The sequence below is a fragment of the Pituophis catenifer genome, unplaced genomic scaffold (assembly GCF_029215685.1).
Source record: "Pituophis catenifer annectens isolate HBS135680 unplaced genomic scaffold, rPitCat1.0.hap2 SCAF_2, whole genome shotgun sequence".
NCBI lineage: Eukaryota > Metazoa > Chordata > Lepidosauria > Squamata > Colubridae > Pituophis > Pituophis catenifer.
The window spans coordinates 239558602-239582905 of NW_027256882.1; the positions used below are offsets into that span (position 1 = coordinate 239558602).

At 34.7% G+C, this 24304-nt stretch overlaps 1 protein-coding gene across 2 annotated transcripts in view; it reads left to right on the forward strand.

The window, feature by feature from the left end:
* FBN2 (fibrillin 2) overlaps positions 1 to 24304 on the forward strand; it is a 115636-nt gene that overhangs the window by 40656 nt on the left and 50676 nt on the right. For both annotated transcript variants that reach the window (XM_070935681.1, XM_070935682.1), the window contains exons 13-24: positions 816 to 941; positions 1248 to 1370; positions 2362 to 2484; positions 2992 to 3144; positions 4341 to 4394; positions 5102 to 5227; positions 7782 to 7907; positions 13430 to 13549; positions 14899 to 15036; positions 18485 to 18535; positions 20600 to 20725; positions 22929 to 23156. In XM_070935681.1, coding sequence (XP_070791782.1) covers positions 816 to 941; positions 1248 to 1370; positions 2362 to 2484; positions 2992 to 3144; positions 4341 to 4394; positions 5102 to 5227; positions 7782 to 7907; positions 13430 to 13549; positions 14899 to 15036; positions 18485 to 18535; positions 20600 to 20725; positions 22929 to 23156 — 1494 coding nt within the window. The remainder of the gene's footprint in view (positions 1 to 815; positions 942 to 1247; positions 1371 to 2361; positions 2485 to 2991; positions 3145 to 4340; positions 4395 to 5101; positions 5228 to 7781; positions 7908 to 13429; positions 13550 to 14898; positions 15037 to 18484; positions 18536 to 20599; positions 20726 to 22928; positions 23157 to 24304) is intronic.

The following is a 24304-nucleotide window of genomic DNA, read 5'->3' on the forward strand; positions in this document are numbered from 1 at the left end:
CCCTCTTGATGCTTGAATGCTCTGGTTAGATAATGAAAAATAATGAATAAATTGTATGTTTACATATCCAGCTTCTTTTTTCGTCAGTCATGATTAATTCTGGAGGTTTGCAATTAATATAATTTCTCATTGGTGTGTATACAATACAAGCATATGGTTACTAGAACAAAAATTGTTCTAAACATGGCTCTCTATTTTGCTCCAGAAATTATAGCCAGAGGAGAATTCATACTTGCCAAAGTTCAGCAGAAGTTCCTGTTCAAGACAAGAATACTTGTTCAAAATAGCCCCTAGCCTATTATTTCCACTGGGAGTTGAATGATTTTGGGGGAAATGTAGCAATCCAAGTTAGGGCCTCAATTTGGGTGTGAATTAAAGAATCCTAATTTAATGATATCCCATGCAACTATACATTATTTTTAAGGCAAAGAAGGCAACTGATATGTGGAGAACAGAGTCTTGATTGTCTTAATCTTTGGTTGGGGTCATAGCTTAGTTTTGTAGTTAATGCCAGTAACTTTTGGTCATTGGTTTTAAAATTTGTGGTTTTAAAGATAGTGACAAAGTGGAAGACATAAGAAATAAATTTATTTGAAAAATTTAAAACATGTGTTTTTTATATTAAATACCCATTTTATACTTAGCCAAATTCATTTTCTTTCTTGCTGCTCCACCTCTCACCTCTGTCCACATCTGGCTCTTGAGTCACAAAATAATTAGGTTCCCATGATTTATAGACGAAGGTCGTCTTAAAACTCTTGCAGATAAAATAATAGCTGGTTATTGAAAAGTTTATTTTTATTTGTTTTTCTCAGACATTGATGAGTGTATTCAGAATGGTGTCCTTTGTAAGAATGGTCGTTGTGTGAACACTGATGGTAGTTTCCAGTGCATTTGTAATGCTGGCTTTGAACTAACAACTGATGGGAAAAACTGTGTTGGTATGCATTTCTTATTTTATTTTACTTTTTTTGTGAGCTCTGAATTAATGGTTTGTTTTACTTATAATTCCTCAAATTAACTGCTAATGGAAAATCAAATTTTCTGAGAAAAGCTTGCAAATTCTCCTGATAAAGATGTACTCCATGGAGGAAAATTAGTTTAAAAAAACCAAAACCCTACCTTTTTGTCCTGCATCAGGAGTTTCCATTAGATCAGAATTCTATTTCTGAGTAGAAAACAAATCTTTTGGTATTTAGAATTTTAAATATTATTTCAGTTGTAATCTCTAATGCTTTATTTTCCAGACCATGATGAATGTACAACTACCAACATGTGTTTGAATGGAATGTGTATTAATGAGGATGGCAGTTTCAAGTGCATCTGTAAACCTGGGTTTGTCCTGGCTCCTAATGGACGTTACTGTACTGGTATATATATATATATATTATACCTATCTTGATGAGACCAGTATTTGTATAAAAAGTTCTATACTTAGAACTTATACTAAATTTAACTTTCAATGCTGCCTGACTCCTAGCAACTCTAGTTTGTGATGTGTTTTCTGCATTTGAAAGTGTAATGGAAATCTTTATTATTTATAGCATGCATATGCTGTCTTTTTGTTGTTAAAATCTTTAATGTAATTGCAGAATTAAAACCAGACATATCACTGTAGCTACACATATTGCCAGATTGTTCTCAATAATAGTTGTTGAACAATCATGGAGAATTAGTTACACATAATACTCATTTATAACATAAGTAAGAATATTTCACAGAGACAACCTTTTTGTGGACTATCTGGGATTCCATCAATTTTATCTCACTAATAAAATTCAGTAGAAAATCAGTTTTTTCTTTTGGGTAGTGAACAAAATACATGAAGATGTTGGATACAGATAAACATCAAACAAATGAAAGAAAGAAAAATGGCTCCATTGGTTTCTAATTCCTTCATGATAATATGAACTTGCTCTTGGCTGCAGAAAATAGTTTTTTAAAAAAGTGGTCCCCAAGCGCTCAACTGCATTAGAGTGTAGGTTATATCAGGAGTCCCCAGCTCCGGAGTGTGGATTGGGGCCAGTTGGTGGCCTGCTGGGAACTGGGCCATGGAAGCATCAAGTTTCATTTGTGCATGCACAGGATCTAGGTTGCACACGCGAAACCATCACTTCCCCCCTGCTGTTGCCACTGCCGGTCCATGAAGCCAGAAAGGTTGTGGACCACTGGGTTATATGACTGTGAATGTAGCATAGCAAATATTTTTTTAAAAAGGAAGGAAATATTCATTGGCTAATAAAGCCATAGTAATTGTTTATCAAGCAATCTACTTAATAGGATTCTTGATTAAGCAATACGATCTATTGCCTTTCACATAGGGAGTACTAAATTATATGTACAATTTACTTTTTCTAACAGATATTGATGAATGCAAGACTCCAGGTATTTGCATGAATGGCCATTGCATTAATACAGAAGGATCATTTCGTTGTGATTGTCCACCTGGACTAGCTGTTGGAGTTGATGGTCGAGTTTGTGTAGGTTAGTATTTTTTTTCCACTTTAAGAAAACATTTTAGGTCTAACCTATAGTCTTGAGATTTACTAGTGGTTTGCCATCCAAGTGCTAATTGCATCCAACCCTGCTTATCCTGTTTTTTAATTAATCAGGCTCAGTTCAATATTATCACCTGTTGCAGCAAATATGTCTTAGATTAAAAAAAGTAATGTTACAGATAGTAGAACATGGATTCATTCATATCTGAAATAGCATGTTTTTCTCCAAGAAATTAATTGATAAACTTTAATATGCTACTTAAGAAATAACTTGTAACATAGATAGAATACCCACTTAAAAACAGTAATAATATAAACCACAACTGGATGTTAATATTTGACTGGTATAGAATTTTACGGAAATTCTTGGATACCATATGAATCCATAAATTTTAGGTGTAAAAATTGGATTCATTTTTTAATTGAGAATGCTTATTTACTGTATATCATTATAGAGTAAGAATTTATATATTGTTTTCACATCTTTTCTTAGATACTCATATGCGAAGCACATGCTATGGTGGAATCAAAAAGGGGGCATGTGTACGCCCTTTTCCTGGAGCAGTGACAAAATCTGAATGTTGCTGTGCTAATTTAGACTATGGCTTTGGTGAACCATGCCACCCATGTCCTGCCAAGAATTCAGGTAATGGGATATACGGTAATTTTGGACTACATAACTGGTATAAATAATAAATTGTAAACAAATGATGGATTATAAATCTTGTCCATTGTCTTTTAAAAGCAGGGGTTTTTTATTATGAAAAACCTACACCATTTTTGGTAGCACTGCAAACAAAGAGAGGGAAAGCTGCCTTTTTCTGTTTCCCAAAATACTATATTATATGTCTAGGACATTTGTTTCTGCTGGGCTTTTAATGGTATTTCAAATCAGTTTCAGATGAAAGTCTTTGTTTTTCAGTGGGAGTTTTAATACTTATGTATGTTTTCTTAAGAAACATTATTTGTCTTTAAACCACAGATGATAATATAGATCCCTGTTCCCCTTTAAGGTTTATATTACTGAGAGCATTACACTTCTCTTATATACCCCCCCCCCAAAAAAAAAGCTTTGCATAAAAAAATCTCAATGGATTGAATTCAATTTCATTAAATAAAAAAAAATATACTGTATAGCACAAAATAAGAATGTGGAAAGCAAAGTGTATATACAGAGGACATTCATAATAAATCAATCCAAACATTGAATTTAATTGGATCTAAATGCTGAGCTGGATTCTGTTCCAAAAAGCTTATTTGCTCATATTCTGTAACATGCAAATAAATATAAAAATACAGGATATTGAATATAAAACCAATACTTTGCAACTTGTTTTTATTCCAGAAAAGCATATTTTACCAACATTGCCAATGGTAAATTGTTAGTTGAGATACTGCCCTATTACAATGTAGTGTAATTGTCCAGGAATTTTGGAATCTGTGAAGGTGGGTGGTATATAGCACACAATAATATTGTGAAGATGAACAAGATAGTATTCTGTACTGTAAATGAAGATATAATGTAATGATTGTAATAGAAGGTTTGTTTCCATCTAAGTAATGTGTGTAAATTTGATTACATTTATCTTATTTAGAAACAGTAAATATAGTATAGTCACTATAGTAACATTAAACCAAATTATGTTGCTGTTGTTTTAGGAAGTGTTTCTGAAGTTATTTTATTTATAAGAGAATGAAATTAATTATGTTGAAGTGTGTATGAACAAGAGCAGAATTTTCAAGAATTTTAACTACATTCATAAAATATTTTAAAATATTAAAACTTAATATTGTCGTTCTAATTATATTGTGTTTCACTATTTCGTTTTTTCTCATGGGAAGCTGAGTTCCATGGCCTTTGTAGTGGAGGAGTAGGAATTACTGTGGATGGAAGAGGTAAAATATGCATATACAGAAAATAACATTAAGTAAATCTAGTCTTTGACTTACAACTATAATTGAGCTCCAAATTATAGTCATAAATTATGCTGGCCATTAAGTGGATCATGACATGCCTGCACCTGATTTTTTTTACTTTTTTGTGGTAAATGCCATGGTCATTACACAAACCCATTATGAGCAATGGACATTTTTGTTGGAAACTGAAAATAAATGCTGGTTTCCAGCAAAATATATTGTAAACCACTACAATAAGCTGTAAATTTGATCCAGTGGCTGAGTGCCCAAAATGTGGTCACATGACCACAGGTAGGTGTGGCTGTCAGCACTTTGAATCCGGGTCATAAGTACCTTTTTGGGATCCATCGTAATTTTGAATGGTCACTAAGCGACTGGTGATAAGTCAAGAACTACCTGTATTTTAGTGCTTGTAAACTGTTCTAATGACTACAGACTTTTCTTTAGAACCACATAGTATTGGGTTCATTCTGTTTTAATACATTGTAATATGTTGGATATTTTGATAATGCCATTTTTAAATAACAATGTATATATGTCTCTAGATTTCTAAACAAGATTTTTATTTTATCTATTAATGTTCATATTGAACATAAGCCTGTGCTGACCTTCATGAATAATATATCCTTACTATTTAATAAAAGGCACTGCAGAATATATTCTAACAGATTATATTATTATTGCAGATATAAATGAATGTGCTTTAGATCCCGATATTTGCTCTAACGGGGTTTGTGAAAACCTACGTGGCAGCTATCGTTGTAACTGCAACAGTGGATATGAATCGGATGTTTCAGGACAAAATTGTGTTGGTATGTTATATGAACAATATTCATTCTGAAACTGTTCCAATACCTTAAGATTTTGATACACAGAAAGAATAGTGCCCTCTAATATGTCCTCACTTACTATCAATTAGTTATTGACTATGTATCATATAACAGTTATGACCAATTTTTAATTACATATAATATATTTAACCGTATAATATCTACTTTCCAATATTATAAGGAATCATTTTCTTGTGCAACTCATTTTATTTATTCTATTAAACATTGCCATTTTGTGAGAATTATGAAATATGTTGCTACTTTAGCTATTTATTGGACTTTTGCATTATAAATACATTTCCTATACATAAAATATGAGATCGTTTTCTAAAATCATAGTTAACATCTTGTCAATCCATTATTAGCATTTTAGAGGCTAATAAAAAATAAGAAAATCATTGTTATTTTTGATTATGTGCCATCAAATTGGTATCACCACTTAAACCCCTATATAGATAGTTTTTCTCCATCACAATCTGTTATTATCTTCATGACGTTCTGTCCCTAGCCTGGTCCTAGTCTTTCATTTCTAATCCATTGCCACAGTAACTGTGGTCATCTTTCTCCCTGATGTTTTCAGAGGGGGATGTCCTCACACAATGTGTCTGAAATGTAATAGGTAGTTTGAAACTGATCATTTGTGCCTTAAATGAGAATTCTGGGTTGATTTTTTGGGATGATCAACTTGTATTCTCAGAAGTCTTTTCCAACACCAAAACTAAAAAGTTTTAGAACTCTTCCTATCCTGTTTCTTTACAGTCCAACTTTCCTCTATACAAAATGTTATAGGAGATACCATTGTGTGCATTATTCTGAATTCTGTAAAAATAGATGCAGCACAATATGTGAATTTATTTTCCAAGGCCTTCGTGGCTCCTCTACTAAGTGCTAGTCTGCAGCATATTTCTTGACTATTTGTTACTTTATTGTGGATAGTTGATCCTAAAACACAGAAGCTATCATCCACTTTGGTATCTACCTTGTCTGCTCTACGGCACATTGTTGTATCCATTGTCTTCTTTATGTTTAATTTTACTTCCATCTTTTCACTGTGTTCCTTTCTTTTATTAGTAGAGATACTGATTCTTTGCATTTTGGCTATCAAGTTAGTGTCATCAGCATAACACTGATTATTGATGTTTCTTTCTCCAAATGTTAAAATCACATTCATCTTCTTTCATGCCTGTTGTATGACAATTAGATACCTTGAAGACTTTAATTTAGCCAGATCTTTAGTTCTCTGAAAAATCTTCAGCCCTCCTTCAGTAGCATATTGAGTACCATCCAACCTGAGGAGGTGATCATCCGACAATATATTGTCATTCATTTTATGTTTTATGTTTTCTATCTATGAGGTTTTCTTTGTAAAAATTAGAAATAGTTTTCTACACAGTATGATGCTTCATTATTGTCCCTAATGTGACTCCTGTGACTCCCGCATCTTCCTATATTGCTATCCTATCTCACTGCTACTCAGTATAGGTACCTACATTCTTTAGCTGTACAGTGGAAATGACCATCATGCCTTAAATAATCTTTTGTTATGTAAATTTTTTGTTTATGTTTATACTAATTGTATTTGTCTTTAATTTTTTTCAGCTACATAGCTAGGTAGAAGTCTCACTTATAATTGTTGAGGGCAATGCTGTTGGGAAATAATTAATTGACTCCAGATATTCTTTTTTGTATGGACTGAAGAACTACTTACATATCACATTCTCATGTGAAAAAATGTAGCAAATGCAAACTAGTAATCCTATCTTTAGATAGGGAACAAAAGATTTATTTCCTTTGAAGGTCTTTTATATATAACCTTTATGGAAAAGCAGGAGATGCAGCAGGAAATGTGATTCAGCAATGGATCAGAGGAAATGGAAAATTATAATTTTTATAAGCTTATTCCTCTTATTGGCTACTGGCTAGATCTTTCCATTCTCTCTACTCAGAATCTTTTATACAAAAGGGCCTTCAGGCTGTCCTACATATATTGAGTTGTAATGCTATATTTTAACACATTGGGAGAAAAATCAAACCATGGTAAATCTCAATATTTGAGGAAGGGATCCAGGTAATATTTATTTATTTATTTATTTATTTATTTATTTATTTATTTATTTATTTATTTATTTGAAATTTTATTCTTCTTCAGTAAATTTCTATTTCTAGAAACAAAATTCCTTTAATTTGCATAATATATTAAACACACTATTTGTCAACCGTTTGAGTCATATTTTCTACATTTTGAACTCATGAACCCTATTCATGAAAAATTGTTTAGTTTATGTATTTATATAATATCTACTGCAATAACAGCTAGTTTGGTTAATATGTATGTATAATACAAATAATAACCCTAACTTTGTACATCATTACTAATTAGATTAAAAGATACACTTTTCTTTTCACAATTATAAAGTGAGACAGTCTATGATTGAAAAACTTAGTAATGTGAAAATGAGATGTAGGTATAGCTTGCTCATAGAAGAACACATTCTCTAGCATATAAACTAATTTGAATTATTCATTTCTTTTCTAGACATTGATGAATGTTTTGTGAATCGATTATTATGTGACAATGGCCTTTGTCGAAATACACCTGGAAGTTACAGCTGTGTGTGTCCAAAAGGATATATATTCAGCAGTGAAACTGACACATGCGAAGGTAATAATTTTTAATTAAAAAATAGGGATTCTGTTGTTTAATCAATTCTCTCATTAATTTAAATTGATAATATTAGTAGAGGTAAAGTACTTGATTACAGTAGGACCTCTTCCTTTTAAAAAATGTAAAGTGCCAAAACTGTTCATTCTTACAATTTTTAATTGTAAGCTAATTATTTATTTTTTGAGACATTAAAATAGACAAATCTTAGAGTCTGATTCACTAAATTCTAATAAACTTTTCTAGACAAACAGGGCATATCTGGAGCTAAATTGAGAGCTAACTATAAAGTTTCATCAGTTTTTTAGTTGTTAAGGGCAGATATTTTACAGACTATTCCTCTAAATGCTATTTGTGATGGTGGCGTATGGCATATTTGCTTAAATATTCTGGAAGTGTGTCTCTGCTATTAAATGAGAACTACATTACTGGGTTTGAATTTTGGGCTATAACCTTTTGAAAAATATTATCATGTACTACAAAGTTAGCCTGATCTTGATAACTTTCTAAATTATTATCTAACATTAACATCTGCTGAACTTTTACAACATGTAAAATCTGCATGCAAAGCAAAATGTGATTTGAATTATACATATACATAACAATAATTTTGAAAAGTGCTGCTTCCAGTTGATTAACGGATCTGCTATGTATATTGCTATGGAAAAGTAAGGCATCTCTGGTTGATAATGATGAGGCGATTTTCTTCACTTTGCCCACTGTCCAGTTTCAGAAGAAATGTGTTCTGGGTATGCAGATAAATGTGCAGAAAACCAGCAAAATTTGAAATGGTAAACTCAATGAAGTGGTGGTATAACAATTTTGTTGCACAGGTAAAAGTATGTATAGCCAAGCAGGAACTCGTGCTCCTATAAGATTATCTATATTTGTAAAGAAAATGATTTCTTAGTCTGAAATGATAACCAGTGGAATCATAATCTTATATACCCGTGATGGTGAACCTATGGCATGCATTCCAGAGGTGGCATGCCGGAGCTCCGGAAACCCGAAGACAAGCTGGCCACTGCGCATGCGTGCATTGGCCACCTGGTCTTCGGGTTTCTGGTGCTCCGGCGCGTGCGAAGACCAGCTGGCTGGCACACATGTGCACACCAGAAACCTGAAGACAAGGTGGCCAGCATACGCACCGGCCAGCTGGTCTTCGGGTTTCCAGGGTTCCAGCACATGGATGCATGCGCGTGCACACATTCCAGTTTGGGCACTCGGTGCCGAAAAGGTTTGCTATCACTGTTACATACCATGCTGCAACAAATTGAAAATGTCCTATTGGAATCTACTTTTTTGTTAATAAAGAGCAGTTTATTTAGCAGGGACATATTGTAGCCAATAGAATCCACAATTCACTTCCAGGGGCACTTTAATTTTATCAATGTCCCAATGAAGCAGCACTTCTCAAAGCCTTCCCAAAAGTTCAGTGAAAACTTCACTCCTGATTTCCACATATCTTATGGTTAACATATACTTTTTCTACATGTCTACATTTTGGTTCACTCTAAACAACCAGTTTCCATCATAGTCAACATAATTTGAACACTTATTGAAAATCTTGTTAGTATTTTTTTTAAAAATCACATTTCTGTTGTATAATCGGGATACATAAATATATGTGTAAAAATATTTTGATGCAACAAATAACATTGTAGCAAGGGTTATTTTATGTAACACAATTCTGTTCAGTTGGAACTAAATTCTGTTGAACCCTGGAAGGCTTGCATTAAATAAACATGCTTAGCATTGTAATGCATGTCATGTTTTAAAAGCTGTCCACCAGATGGATAAAATTCTCTTTATAGACCCCCAAATCTGGTTCAGAGAGTTGGGGAAAACTTCCAGGGTAGATTTGCTGCATGTAGAAGACAATAAGGAGGAAGAACTAAGGGAAATCAGTTTGCAGGATATTTAAAGTTTTCTTTTGTCGGGAGTTCAGATGATTGCTTATGTGTTTTAATATTTTAGTACTATGGAGAATTTATTAAAAAATGAAGGCTGAAATAGTACAACAAAGAGATGCTAACTATATCTGTTTATCTTGATATTTAGCTTCAAAGAACAGCTGTCGCTATAAACATGTTCACGCTGTTATACATGAATCCAGAACACAAACAACAATACATAAATCATTGTAATGTAATCACAAGGAACATTTCAGATGTTGGCTTTGACTTTCAAGAAGAAAAAAATAACACAAATTACTTTTATAGAATGAGAAAATTCAGCTAAACTAAGTTTTTAATGTATAATCTTTTTTTTCCTTTAACATTTTAATAGATAAAAAACTCCCTAAAACCTGTTCTAAGCAAAGTTAAATCCAGATGATTGCAAACTCCTATAAGCATATTAAAATTTTGAATAATCTGGGCTTAATCTATGAGAAACAGAAATGAAAGTTATCATAATTTTTTAATTTTAAATAATGTTATTTAGTTCTTAGACTGCTGTAGCAAATATATAAAATACTCCAGGGCATTAAAACAAAGAAAATAGAGCGTTGTAAAATGTAACACTATAGTCCACTCCAAACCATACAAGAATAGGACTTGTCTTAAAACGATTTACATACAATTGCCCATAGTAAATAATAATAATAATAGTAGTAGCTCTACTTGGAACAGCTTACATCCTGCAGTGATATCTCTAACCATCAGACATCAACATCTGCCTATCCCAGGTCCTTGGGAAGGACTCAATACATGGATAAAAATGCCAAATAGCAATAGCTCTTAGATATACTGCTTCATAGTGTTTACAAATGTCAGTATATTGCCTTCAACAATCTGGGTACTCAAATCCAGTCTAAACATTTGGCTGACTGTGTGACAAACCATAGTTTATCAAATTTATATGTTACCAAACTCCCAGCATTTCTGGGTTTAGAAATAGTTAACTTTAAAACAAGAAACCTCACAAAACAAAAAGAGTACAAAGATGGCTAAGATAACATATCTTCAGGGCCTTTCAAAATTCCAGAAGAGTGGGACTACTTGAATTTTAGAGGAATGTCATTCCAGGGGGCAGGTGCTATTAGAAGAAGGTGTGTTTCCAGCACCCAATAGATGGCATTGTTTAACAGAAGGAACCTGCAGTGTACCAGCCCTTGAATCAAGCAGGCAGATATCATGAGACACAGGGGTCCCTCAAGTAACCAGGCTCTATACTATTAAACCTTTGAAAATAATCAACCAGCATCTTTAATGGCACCTAGAAGCAAAGTGGCAGCCAGTGCAACTTGCAAAACAGAGGTGTTACATGGGCATATAGAGACATGTCCATCTCTGTCCGTGTCACTGCATTCTGGACCAGTTGAAGCTTACAAATGGTCTTCAAGGGCAGCCTCATTAGAGCGCATTGCAGTAGTTGAGCTGTAAGATGATCAGGGCATGAGTGTCTGGAAGGCCTACTACAATCTAGGCGCAACAGATGAAACTGTGCAAAAGTCTTGTCTGATCACCCTTGAATGGGAAAATTCTAAGCATGGAATATTCCTAGATCTTGTTGGTTCTAACACCACCAGCCACTTGGACTTAGTTGGTTTATTATAATTAATAATATTTCTAGAAATATAAAGTTACAATAACACAGACATTTACAGTTCACTTAAATAGTGGACATATTTTAAAAGGGGAAGTTTTCTCCATGCCCCTGGCAACCTCTTAAATTTATGAGAGTTTCTAAACACTAAACATGTGTAAAGTTAGCAGAAGAGAGAAGGAGAAGACTGAAAAAAACCTCTATTCATTTGGCACCCAAAAAAAGGCTACTTGGCCAAAGTCACAAGACACATTTTCTAATCATTAGATCTGACTACAGGACATAAATACAGATTCCCCATTTCTACCTACCCTCTTGAGAAATTTGCCAGCATTTTTATTGATATACAGTCTTTATAGAATTCAGATTCATTTAGCTTAAATAAAACAGACTTTTCAGCAGCTTGTCCAAGTTAATTTCTTTTCCAGATTGAATTGCTGTTAGAGTTTAGGGATGGGTAGATAGGCAGATGTGTTAATGTCTGGTACATTAAATAATAAATTCGTTGTATTCCATTTTCATTGTCATTTAAGGTTTATCAAAATATTCTGAATTCAAAATGGTTGTTTCAAGGATTTTAAACTCAGAAATCCTCTTCCCCCCACAGTCTAGAATTTCACACAAGCCCAAGATAAAATGGGACAGGATCTGCCCTAACTGATCAGGCAGTTAAAAGCAATGGGAAGTCCTAGGTTTCTTCCTCTGATCTTTAAGCCATTGGGGACTCTTCCTTGTCTTGTCTGATAGTTCCTTAGACAGTATCTCCTTCCCTCATTCATCAAACACATTCTCACATACCATTACAGGTTGTCCCCAATTTGAATGTCTGAAAGTTGTCCATTGTACCATTTAATTATGTAGACTATTATAGACATGTTCAATCTAGAAGTCAGAACAACATATTGAAAAGGGGTACAGGTATTCTTGCCAATAAAATCATATAACAGTGTGTTAACCTTCTTAGGTATACCAAGTGTGAAACAGACCAGATGAACTACTACTATATTGTAATGTTAATTAACAGAATCTTACAAGTCTGAATGTATAAATCTCCACTGTTTCTTTTGAAGCCTGTAAAGTTAAGGAGGGTGTCTTCTGAGCCTCTTTCTCCATCCTTTATGTAGCTGTGGCCTATGCTCTCTCTTATCTGATTATTCTCTAGGCTGTATCTCTTTGCCCTATTTCTCAAGGTCTTTTTCATATACCATTTACACAATGTTCATAAAGTCACTAAGAACTCCCCTTATTTATCTCTTACTGCAATTAATATCAACTGTCAGATGCTATGTCTTCACATGGAACTACTTAAAAACAATTGTGGAAAAAATGGAGGAAATGTGAAAAAGAAAATACCCTGTTTCCCCCAAAATAAGACGTCATCTGATAATAAGCTCAATCAGGCTTTTCAGTGCATGGCAATAAGGCCAAGCGCTTATTTCAGGGTTCAAAAAAATATAAGATGGCCTTATTTTCGGGGAAACACGGTATAGATTATTGCAATCACACCCTTTACCTTCTTATACAGTAATATTTTCCAAACTCTGGCTGAGTCAGTGGAATCACAACACAATTACATTTAGTTTCTGTAGTTTTTAAAAATATCTTAAAGCTTTATGAGCCATAAATTTTTTAAAAAAACAATTTTTGGATATATTGTTGCACAGAACATGCTGCTTCCATTAAAAAGTATTCTTGATTTCTCACAAGACAGTTATTCTGGAAAACTGCTTCAGTTGAAATTCTTATATATTTCTAGGTTATTTGAGGTAACCAATTAATTATCACTTATAAAATTATGCAGGCACTGTTATCTGCCTGCCATACATTCTCTGCATTATAGACATTTAACTCTTTTCTTAGATCAGTGAATTTTCCAGACATTCTGGCATAATGTTGTTCATGGCAAGATTCATATATTATTATATTTTCCAGAAACATACAGTGAGTCTGACATGTTTCCTTCTGGATTATAGATATAAATGAATGTGAAAGCAGCCCTTGTGTCAATGGTGCTTGCAGGAACAATCTTGGGTCTTTCATCTGTGAATGTTTATCCGGCAGCAAACTAGACTCTACGGGCTTCATTTGCATTGGTGAGTCTAATGGTTTCTTTTTTTAAAAAGTATGAATTTTTTCATTTGTATTTACACAATAGTTTTTAAAAGAGAAAAGAAGAGTATATGATAATATCCAAAAAATAATATAGCTGAACTCCATACAATATCTTACCTGGTGACATTCTAATTAAAATTCATTTTTCATCAAGAAAATGCTATCAAACTTCCAAAAAAAAGTTTCAGAATATAATGTTACAAAAAGAATTTGTCTTTTATTTAGTGAATTTTAAGTGTACCCCAGATAAAAATAAGCTGTAATTCATGGTTGGTTCATTTATTACATTCCTAATTTAAAAAATCCTAATTGTTTGCTGTTAATAGAAGAATTAATTTTTAATTAAGATTTTTCTAATTTACTGATAAAGTCTTGTTATGAACTGTGCCAGTTGGGTGGCTCACAATAATTGAAAGCAAGAAATTATAAGAAGAACCAATTAAAGGGAATAAATAATATTTTAAAAATAGCATGAAGAACAAGCTGGGTAGAATGAAGCAAGGTGTTGTACTGTCCCATACCAAAGATCTGAGTAACGATCCTGGTTTTCATGGCTCTTCTGAACAACAGAAGAATGTTAGGCCATCCAAATCTGTTCTCTAGAAGAATTATAAAGATGTTTTAGTTTTTACAAGGAGTAAAGACCTCTTGCTTCATTCCATTTGTTTCAATCTACAACAAAGGTGAAATTTTCTGACAGTGAGAACAATTGATCTATGGAATGACTAGCCTCCAGAAGTTGTAAGTGCACCAGTTTTGGAGGTTTTTAAGAAGAGATTGGACAGACATTTGTCCAGAATGGTATAGGTCTTCTGCTTGGATAGGAGGTTGGATTAGAAGACCTCCAAGGTCCTTTCCAACTTTCTGTATTCTGTATTTGATCTCTCACAATTATATTAAGGCGTTAATATGCTACATAATGAACAAACATTAATGTTATTGAAAATAAAATTAAAAGTTCAAGACCTTGCCCTGGTGTCAAAGGCATAAATGCATTTTTTATATTCTCCCATTATAATATATATTCTGTGTCCTAATTGGGAGAGGGGCAGATGCTTTTGTAATTATGCTGAAAAAGAAAAGAAAGTATCGTAAAGGAAAGGGCTTTCAAAAGACAAAATTGCTAGATATATTTTGCCAAATATTTTTGGTATTTAAATCATTGCCTCATTTACAGCAGTACTATAAGCAGCAAAATTTGACAAGCCAGTTTGAAAGGCTCTAGCAGTAAATTTCTACAAAATCAGTAGTTATTTTGTGTTTATTCATAATGAATATTGTTTACCACAGAAGAATTAGGAAGGCCTTATTGTGTTTTAATTTACTGTAGATAGTCTGAAAGGAACATGCTGGTTGAACATCCAAGATAATCGCTGTGAAGTGAACCTTAATGGAGCTACTTTGAAATCAGAATGCTGTGCTACTCTGGGAGCTGCTTGGGGTAGTCCTTGCGAGCGTTGTGAATTTGGTATGATTTCTACTTCATAATGTTTTCTAAAATACATACCTACATACATATTTGTGTGTGTAACTAGACTTCAGCTTTAGTGGAACATGTATATGACAGAGTTTACTTTGTGTTAAAATTATTTATTATTGTTGTTATTTTGTTTTATTACTTTAATCTATACTAATTTCAACATTTTTAGACTGTCCAAACTTATCTCTGATGTGATAGGTAGCACAGATAAATTTAATAAATGAACAAACTTATTATATGTAAGAGTATAATGGAATACTTTCATTTTACCTACGTTTTTAAACATATACTGTAATTCCAATTTAGATTTCTTTGTAGATTAAAATAAACTTTTTATTTATCCTTCTTGGAATATTGTAATGTAATTCTCAAATTAAAATAAAAGTAGTCCTCGACTTATGACCATAATTGAGCCAGGAATAGTAGGTCATTGTGGTTGTAAGTGAAGGCATTATGTGACTGCACTAGATTTTTTTTACATCTTTTGCAGTAGTTAAGTGAACCCTAACCCAATGGCCGTTGGTTTTTTTTTACTGGTAACCAAAACTAAATGCTAGGAACTATAGAAAAAAAGCTATAAACCTGCAAACATGTTCACATAACCACGAGACACTGCAAATGGCCATAAAGATAAGACGGTTGCCCAGTGCCCAAAATGTGATTATGTTATTGAGGTAGGGGTAACCATCATAATTCAAAAATAGGTTTTAAGTAACCTTGGGGTATCCATTGTAATTTTCAACAGTTATTAAGTATCAAGACATATGTTGAGGACTACCTATAGTTTTTATGTGTTGATATTTTGTTATTTCAAGTGCATTTATGCTGCTTTAATCATTCTGACTTTTGGCAGCTTATAGTAAGTCCTTGACTTAGGACCGTAATTGAGGCCAGAATCACAGGATTGTGATTGTTAGGCAAGACACTATATTTTTTTGTAGTGATAATTAATCAAATAAAACAAATCCATTTTACCCAATGGGGATTTTTTTTGCTGGAAACCAGAAGTAAACCCCTGAAATCTGCAAAAAATAAATTAAAAAATCGCAGTCATGTGATCACAGGACACTGCAAATGACTATAAAGGTGATCCAGATGCCAAGGACCCAAATGAAATCACAGGACCGTGGGGGAGTGTGCGGCCATTGTAACTTTGAAATTAGTCTGTAAGTAGTTTTTGGAGGGGTCTGTCATGACTTTGAATGGTCGCTAAGTGACCTGTCATAAGTTAAGGACTATCTGGAGTACAGCAATATCAAAATGTCCCAAATGCTTTTTAAAAAAGATGCAGTTTTGGCAGCATCTTAAGTACCAGGAGTGAAGCTACGGGTCTTATTTCTGATGTATGAGTATTCCTGAAAAGTTTTTGTCTTTCAAGTTCTTTCCACTGAATCTGATTGGATATGGTGACTGTCAGCAAACTTAAGGCACTTGTATGTTGAACCAATTTGCAGTGAAGAAAACGTCTCCTTTACAAAAGTTTATGGCTATACTAAAGAGTCCTAATTGACCTCCATGCAGTCACAGTTATAGATTTAGCATTTTCAGAATAGCCTTCAGGCCCGCGTAGTGTATTATGTGGGTGACTGATAAGATCATGAATGACCATTGCCAGAGCTTGTGTGTTTTTGTGTGTTTGTATGTATACAGAATTTTGCATTCAAAGGGAAAATGGCATTTGTCAATAATTCCATAAATCAAAAACATCTTCCTAGGATTTGATCCTGATAAAAGTTGCAGCTGCTTTAAGGAATTATTGACATATGCTGCATATCAGTCATGTGCTGTAGTCTAGATGATATTTTTATATTTCTATGTTATATATTTATAAATTTAATAAATATTGTTTCTCTTTGAATGTGAAGTCTTACCAAATCTGGATATGTACAGGTATGCATTTACGAACACCCATACTTATAAAAGTCTGTCTTTGATAAAATTGTATAAAATGTATGTATTTAGGAGAAAATACTGAATATACTTCCAGTTTTTCTTTTATTTATTTATTTATTTATTTATTTATTTATTTATTTATTTATTTATTTATTAGATTTTTATACCGCCCCCTCTCCCGAAGGACTCGGGGCGGTGAACAGCCAAAGTTAAAAACATACAATATAAACAATTAAAATACGTTTAAAACAGAATTAAATCTAAAATGGCTCCCCAATTTAAAACGCCTTACCCATACCCCTATAAATAAGACGAATTTAAAATTTAAAAATTTAAAATTTCCACATTTAAAAAGGGGGAAGATTTAGGCCAGGCCAGCTTGATAAAATAGAAAAGTCTTAAGCGCGCGGCGGAAGGTGCACAGATCCGGGATCCTACGTATCTCCGGGGGGAGCTCGTTCCAAATCGTAGGTGCCCCCACAGAGAAGGCTCTCCCCCTAGGGGCCGACAGCCGACATTGTTTGGCCGACGGCACCCGGAGGAGCCCCTCTCTATGGGAGCGTACTGGCCGGTGGGAGGCTATTGGTGGTAGTAGGCGGTCCCGTAAATAACCAGGTCCTAAGCCATGGAGCGCTTTAAAGGTGATAACCAGAACCTTGAAGCGCACTCGGAAGACCACCGGGAGCCAGTGCAGCTCGCGCAGGAGAGGTGTCACATGGGAACTCCATGTCGCTCCCATCACCACCCGCGCGGCCGCACTCTGCGCCAGCTGGAGCCTCCGAGTGCACCTCAAGGGGAGCCCCATGTAGAGAGCGTTGCAGTAGTCCAGACGAGAAGTAACGAGGGCATGAGTGACTGTGTGTAGGGAGTCCCGATCTAGATAGGGACGCAACTGGCGGATCAGGCGAACCTGATGAAAAATCCTCCCGGACACGGCCGTCACATGCTCTTCTAACGACAGCCGTGAATCCAGGAGGACACCCAAGCTGCGAGCCCTATCCGTGGGGGCCAATGATTCGCCCCCAATAGTCAGCGATGGCACTAGCTGACTATATCGGGACGTCGGAAACCACAGCCACTCGGTCTTGGATGGGTTGAGCCTGAGCCTGTTCCTCCCCATCCAGATCCGTACGGCCTCCAGGCACTGGGACATCACTTCAAGGGCATCGTTGGGGTGGTCCGGGGTGGAGATGTACAGCTGGGTGTCATCCGCGTACTGATGGTACTTCACCCCAAAACCACGGATTTTGAAATGGGAGAAATGGGATAATGAGTAAATACATGTAAATCTGACATGGATTTATTAATCTATCTTTATTTCATAAAGCATGTAATATTTTGTTATTGGGGTAGTGGGATTTGCAGTTTTGGTCTTATTTTCTACTACTCCAACAATCATTTTCTAAGTATATATTTCTTTAATACAGCTGGTAATAAATGTTTCCCTTTTTAAAACGGTGGTTTATCCTATTCTAAACTAAGTTGGGTGATTTTGTGTATGTGTGTGTGTATTTTTCCAAATGTTTCTTCTTTTCTCTTACAGATACTGCATGCCCTAGAGGATTTGCAAGAGTCAAAGGTGTTTCTTGTGAAGGTAAGCTTGTTAACTATTTGAATTATTTTAATTAACAAAATAAAATGAAAGTATCTTATACGATCCATATTGCTGTTGAAATCTACTTATTGTTCTCCAATGAACACTAGCTTTTTTATTAGAATAATACTGTTGTAAACTTTCTTTTGGGTTGATTTCAACTCCTTCAGGTTACAGTTATTTTCCGGCAATAGAACAGAAATATTCTGGGAATATTCTCCAACTTTCCAGTGTAGCCTAGAGCTATGATATTTCTTGGTTGTATCCCACTTAATTATGGACCAGATCGAATCCTGCTTAATTTCTGAGATCAACCATGGTTGGCTACATTCTACTGCTATACTAAATAAGTCATGGTGGCTTATTAAAGCACACCCATGCAGTTTTCTTGTTAGCGGTATGGAAGTCCATAGTACTGTTTTCTTCCAGCTTACTTTTGGAAGTAATAAAGCTTATTTGCCCTCTTAATTGTTTTCATGATAGAAAGCTCTTTCTTTTGGAAGAGGTGGAAGGATTTAAGGCAATAATACCATTACATCAAATGCATTTATTTAGTTAAGTGTTTGTTTATTGAAGAAATTGTATACTATTCTATCCCAAGTCTTTAAGTACTAAAAACATTAAACCATACAATAAAGAAACTAAATCAAATGATTAAACCAGCTAGTTAAATAAATATAAATGTGAAAATGTTCTCCAAAACTAGTCTAAGGCAGCTGTAAACATTTATTTATTTATTTATTGGTTCGATTTATATGCCACCCTTCTCTGGAGACTCAAGGCGGCTTATAATGCGTTAAGTAATAGCCTTCATACTTTTGTATATACCTGCTTAGTAGGGCTTTCAGCCCCCCCAAGCGATGTTCTTTTTTATACAAAGTCAACTTATTGCCCCCACAATCCGGGTCCTCATTTTACCTATCTCGAAAGGATGGAAGGCTGAGTCAACCTTGAGCCTGATGAGATTTGAACTTGCAGTAATTGCAGGCAGCTGGAGCTACTTAACAGCACTTTAGTCTGCTGCGCCACCAAGGCTCATTTTCTTAACATTCAGTTAAACAGAACCACTTTCTGAAAGTTCAGTGGGATAGATGTTATTTGTACTTTTGGGCGAACTGTTCCATAGCGATAGAGGAGCAACGAAGTTTGGCTCAAGACCTCCATATTCCTTATAAGGTCAGATCCTGAAGCATCACTTAAAGAATTGCAGAGAAGTGTTCTATTCAGAAGAGATGGTTCCAACAGTAACAAGGAATTAAGGCTTTATAGTGCTACCCTACCACTTTGAATTGCCCTCAGAATTCTGCTGTACCCACAGAACTGGGGTTAATCAGCTAAAGCAACTGTCACCTGTCAGCATGTGAGCAACTACCTTCTGTATTATTTGTAGTTTCTGAATGATCTTTTTTTTTCCTTCTAATATTAAGATGTAAGGTGAAAAGTCACTGTTGCAGAAGTTTCTTGGCTATAGAAGGAGCCACAAGGGACCCACTAGCCAAAGCTGATCAAAAGGATCTCCTATCCAAGGCTTTTACTTTTTGATCAGCTGTCCAGACCTTTTTTTCCAGTGGAGGACCAAATCTTTTAAATGACTGACATTTTAAAAACTACTTTAGCTACCTATTCTTTGGATTAAGAAATATTTCCTAAGTGTATGTAACCAAATTCTTTACAGTTCAAAAATTATATGAAAAATCCATTTTGAATCCTGATTTCAGCTGTTGTCTACAAAACAAAAAACTATGAATCCAACAAAGTTCTAGCCTTTATCTCAACAGATATCTTCACTATCACCTCTCATTTTTAAAAAATAAATCAGTTCAATTTTGACTGTGCAGTTTTACACCTAAATATTCAAAATAAAGTTTCACTGCTCAGTAGAGCTTACTCAAAAAAAGGTGAACATAACATTGTAGCCTTATTTGTACTAGCATTTTCTTACTTCAAAAATATAGCTGTATAAAGAAAATGTAACTTATTTGTAAGAAATATACTATTTCATATTTCTGATATACAGTATGCCTATAAGAATAGATTGTCAACTCGCTTTTATGTATATGTCAGATGTAAATGAGTGTGAAGTTTTTCCGGGGGTGTGTCCCAATGGGCGGTGCATCAACAGCAGAGGCTCTTTTCATTGTGAGTGTCCCAGCGGTTTGACATTGGATGGAACAGGCAGGGTGTGTTTAGGTGAGTATTCAAGATATTTCTCTTAAGCTTTTATCTATTTATATAAGCCACTACAAGTTACACAGTGAAAGAGATCCTCAGCTTTTATCACTCACACACATTGGCCTTTTCTAGTCTGTTATCATCCAAATGCTATATATCTGCAAGTCTCAGAATCTTAGACATCTTTGTTAACTGAAGAAAAATGATATAGAGCAGGTATTTTTTGCATTTATTGTTCAGGTTTAACTTCAGATTCAGAGAGGCTAAATACAAGAATTACATGCTAGAATTATGCACACCCACACACATGCAACTATATTGATCATAAATGTCTATGGAGATCCTCAGTCATCCAGGTCATGTTGTCCCAAAGGTGCTTTTTTTCAAGGGGCAACTGGCCTTACTGGTTTTTCTTTGAAGACATCTTGCTTCTCATCCAAGAAGCTTCTTCAGCTCTGACTGTGTGGTGGGGAATGGAAGGATTTTACAGGCCACTCTTTCGAAGACAGCAAATTCCACATTTTGGACAGAGAGGACCATGGGTTTGAAAGAGGGGTTAAAGAAGCCATCTATGTCAAAATTGTACAGTCCTCTCTCAACAGAGGAAGAGGAATAGGACTATGAATATGACTATGACTATGACTATGAATATTTATCTCCAGTCTACAACATAGTCCTTTCAACACTTCCAAGGAGGCTCCACACCCCTTTGCACCACTCAGGTGACCCTCATGACACAGATAAACTTCCAGGTGACCTTAATGACCTTAAATAGGCGCCTGGTGGTGCAGCAGACTAAAGCACTGTTACTAACATCAAGCTGTCTGCAATTACTGTAAGTTCAAATCTCACCAGGCTCAAGGTTGACTCAGCCTTCCATCCTTTCTAAGGTAGGTAAAATGAGGACCCAGATTGTGGGGGCAATAAGCTGACTTTGTATAATTATACAAAAGTATGAAGGCTATTGCTTAACGCATTGTAAGCCGCCCTGAGTCTCCGGAGAAGGGCGGCATATAAATCAAATTTTAAAAAAATAACCCACTAAAAGAATGCAAATGATCAGCTGTCTGCAAGGAGTATAAATCCTTCCATTCTCCACTATCCAGTCAGAGCTGAAGAAGCTTCTATCTTGGATGAGAAGCAAAACTACTTCAAAGAAAAACCAGAAAGTCCAGTTGCCTCTTGAAAAAAGCACCTTTGGGATATACTGATCATACTTATTGAAAAGGACGTCTGTTAATTAAATGGAAGTTGTTTTCACCTAAGACATCTTCTCAATATCACACAATTACCAAAATGCTCAGGAAAAAATATATAATGCAATAGCCTCTGTTTTGTTTTAATTGGTTAATTTGCAGATGTACTTTCCACCCACTTCTTAGAATTTCACATTATATTTGTACTTGTTAGATGCCAGCATTTTGTAATGCATCTGTAAACATATTGAATTAATTTTACAAAACAACTAAATTGCAATAAAATTAAAAACAGGGCTATGCCTCTCTCACCACAAAATAACATATATAACTTTCCTAACTCTGTTATAGTATAAAAATGTATTCAGAATAGACATTACATTTAAAATTACTTCTAAAAAGATAGACCTCTGCAGGAGTTTTGTCAGGATGAAGAAAGCAACATGGTGGTGTTACAATTGCAGGTTCTGTTCCTTTGGTACATGCGTGCAATATTATAATGCATATACAAAAATTTACAACATAAATCTATCATGCTGTTTTCATCCTTCTGCCCTCTTGTGTATATGCTGCTTTGTAGTAAATTCTATGATATTGGGAAGACTTTTTTCTTTTAGAAGACAATCTCCTGTAATGTATTACTATTTTTAATCCATAAGAAAGACTTTCAAGCATGTGGAAGAAATAGTGTTCTTTTGAATTCTTATTTAATTTGAATTAATTATAATTAATATTTATTATATTTGACTTAAGTACAAAGGGGAATCTTTTGTATTTATCTTTCATATTAATTTTCATATCTGCTCACATAATGAGCATCATATATATCCGTTATGTGAATGCACATGCTGATTCTCTTACTTTTAACTGGCAGTAAACTAATCAACACATTTGAATATAGTTTTAATATTTCCAAAGGGCCACAGTCCAGTACTGGGGCAGGGGGACCCCTGGCTTACAGCATATACAAATAAATGCAGCAGAAACACTTACATATGTGATATTGTTTTTAACGACACATGTAGATATCCGAATGGAACAGTGTTACCTGAGATGGGATGAAGATGACTGTGTTCAACCTGTACCTGGGAAATTCCGCATGGACACGTGTTGCTGTGCTATAGGTGCTGCTTGGGGTTCAGACTGCGAGGAATGCCCCAAGCCAGGCACAAAAGAATATGAAGACTTATGCCCCAGAGGTCCAGGCTTCTCCAACCGTGGGGATATTTTAACTGGAAGGCCATTTTACAAAGGTAAAGAATAATATTTCAGACAAACCTTATGTGCTTCATTAATATATATATTTTTTAATTCCATTACAAGGACTCATAATCAAGCAACTACAGGTAGACCTCGACTTACAACAGTTCGTTTAGTGACCGTTCAGAGTTAACAATGACACTGAAAAAATTGACTTATGACCATTTTTCACACTTATGACCATTACAACATCGCCATGGTCACGTGATCAAAATTCAGATGCTTGGCAGCTGACTTATGTTTATGATGATTGCAATGTCCTGGGGTCATGTGATCCCCTCTTGCGACCTTCTGACAAGCAAAGTCAATGGGAAAGCCAGATTCACTTTACAACCAGGATATTAACTTAACAACTGCAATGATTCATTTAACAATTATGGCAAGAAATGTCATGAAATGGGGCAAAACTCACTTAACAAATGTCTCACTTAACAACAGAAATTTTGCACTCAATTATGGTCGTAAGTCAAGGTCTACCTGTACAATTTTAACAGATAACTTTTGATAAGAAAAATGAAATCCTCATATGAAATACACAATTGTTGAAACAATCTACATAAGGCTCTTCCCTCCTTTGCTGTGCTTGGAAAATCTTCTCCAAAACATGAAATATTATATACAGTATATGAGGCAATTATTCAAGCAAAAACAAATAAGCATTTTTTTTTCTTTTCTTTTGAAGCAGCTACAAAGGATTGTGAATTTGGTGAGGAATGAAAGTTCTTTCCCCTAGAGATATTTTCCACTCAAAATCATATTCCAAAACCATATATTTTGTCTCTCAAATGAGAAATAGTGCGAAAAGTGCTTTTGACTGGGAAAATGGTTAGAGAAGAAACATTTAAGCAGCTCTTTTGCTTAGCATTCCTAACAGATGTTTTTTGTTACAGATGTCAGGAAACTACTAAATACTCTGCCTTGTAAGGTCTAGTTTTACCATTGTATAATTGAAAGGAGAGTGTGGAAAGTACATCTTACCACTGTATCCAGGATGACAAAAGGTTCTTTCAAAAGTTTGAAATATGCAAGTGTTATGCAGTCCTATACATGGCACTCAGTAGCACTTATCCAAGTCTTTATGTATTGAATTGCAGCCCAAGAGATTTTGTTCAGTTCAGTATTTTTGTCCCTGGGTTTTTGA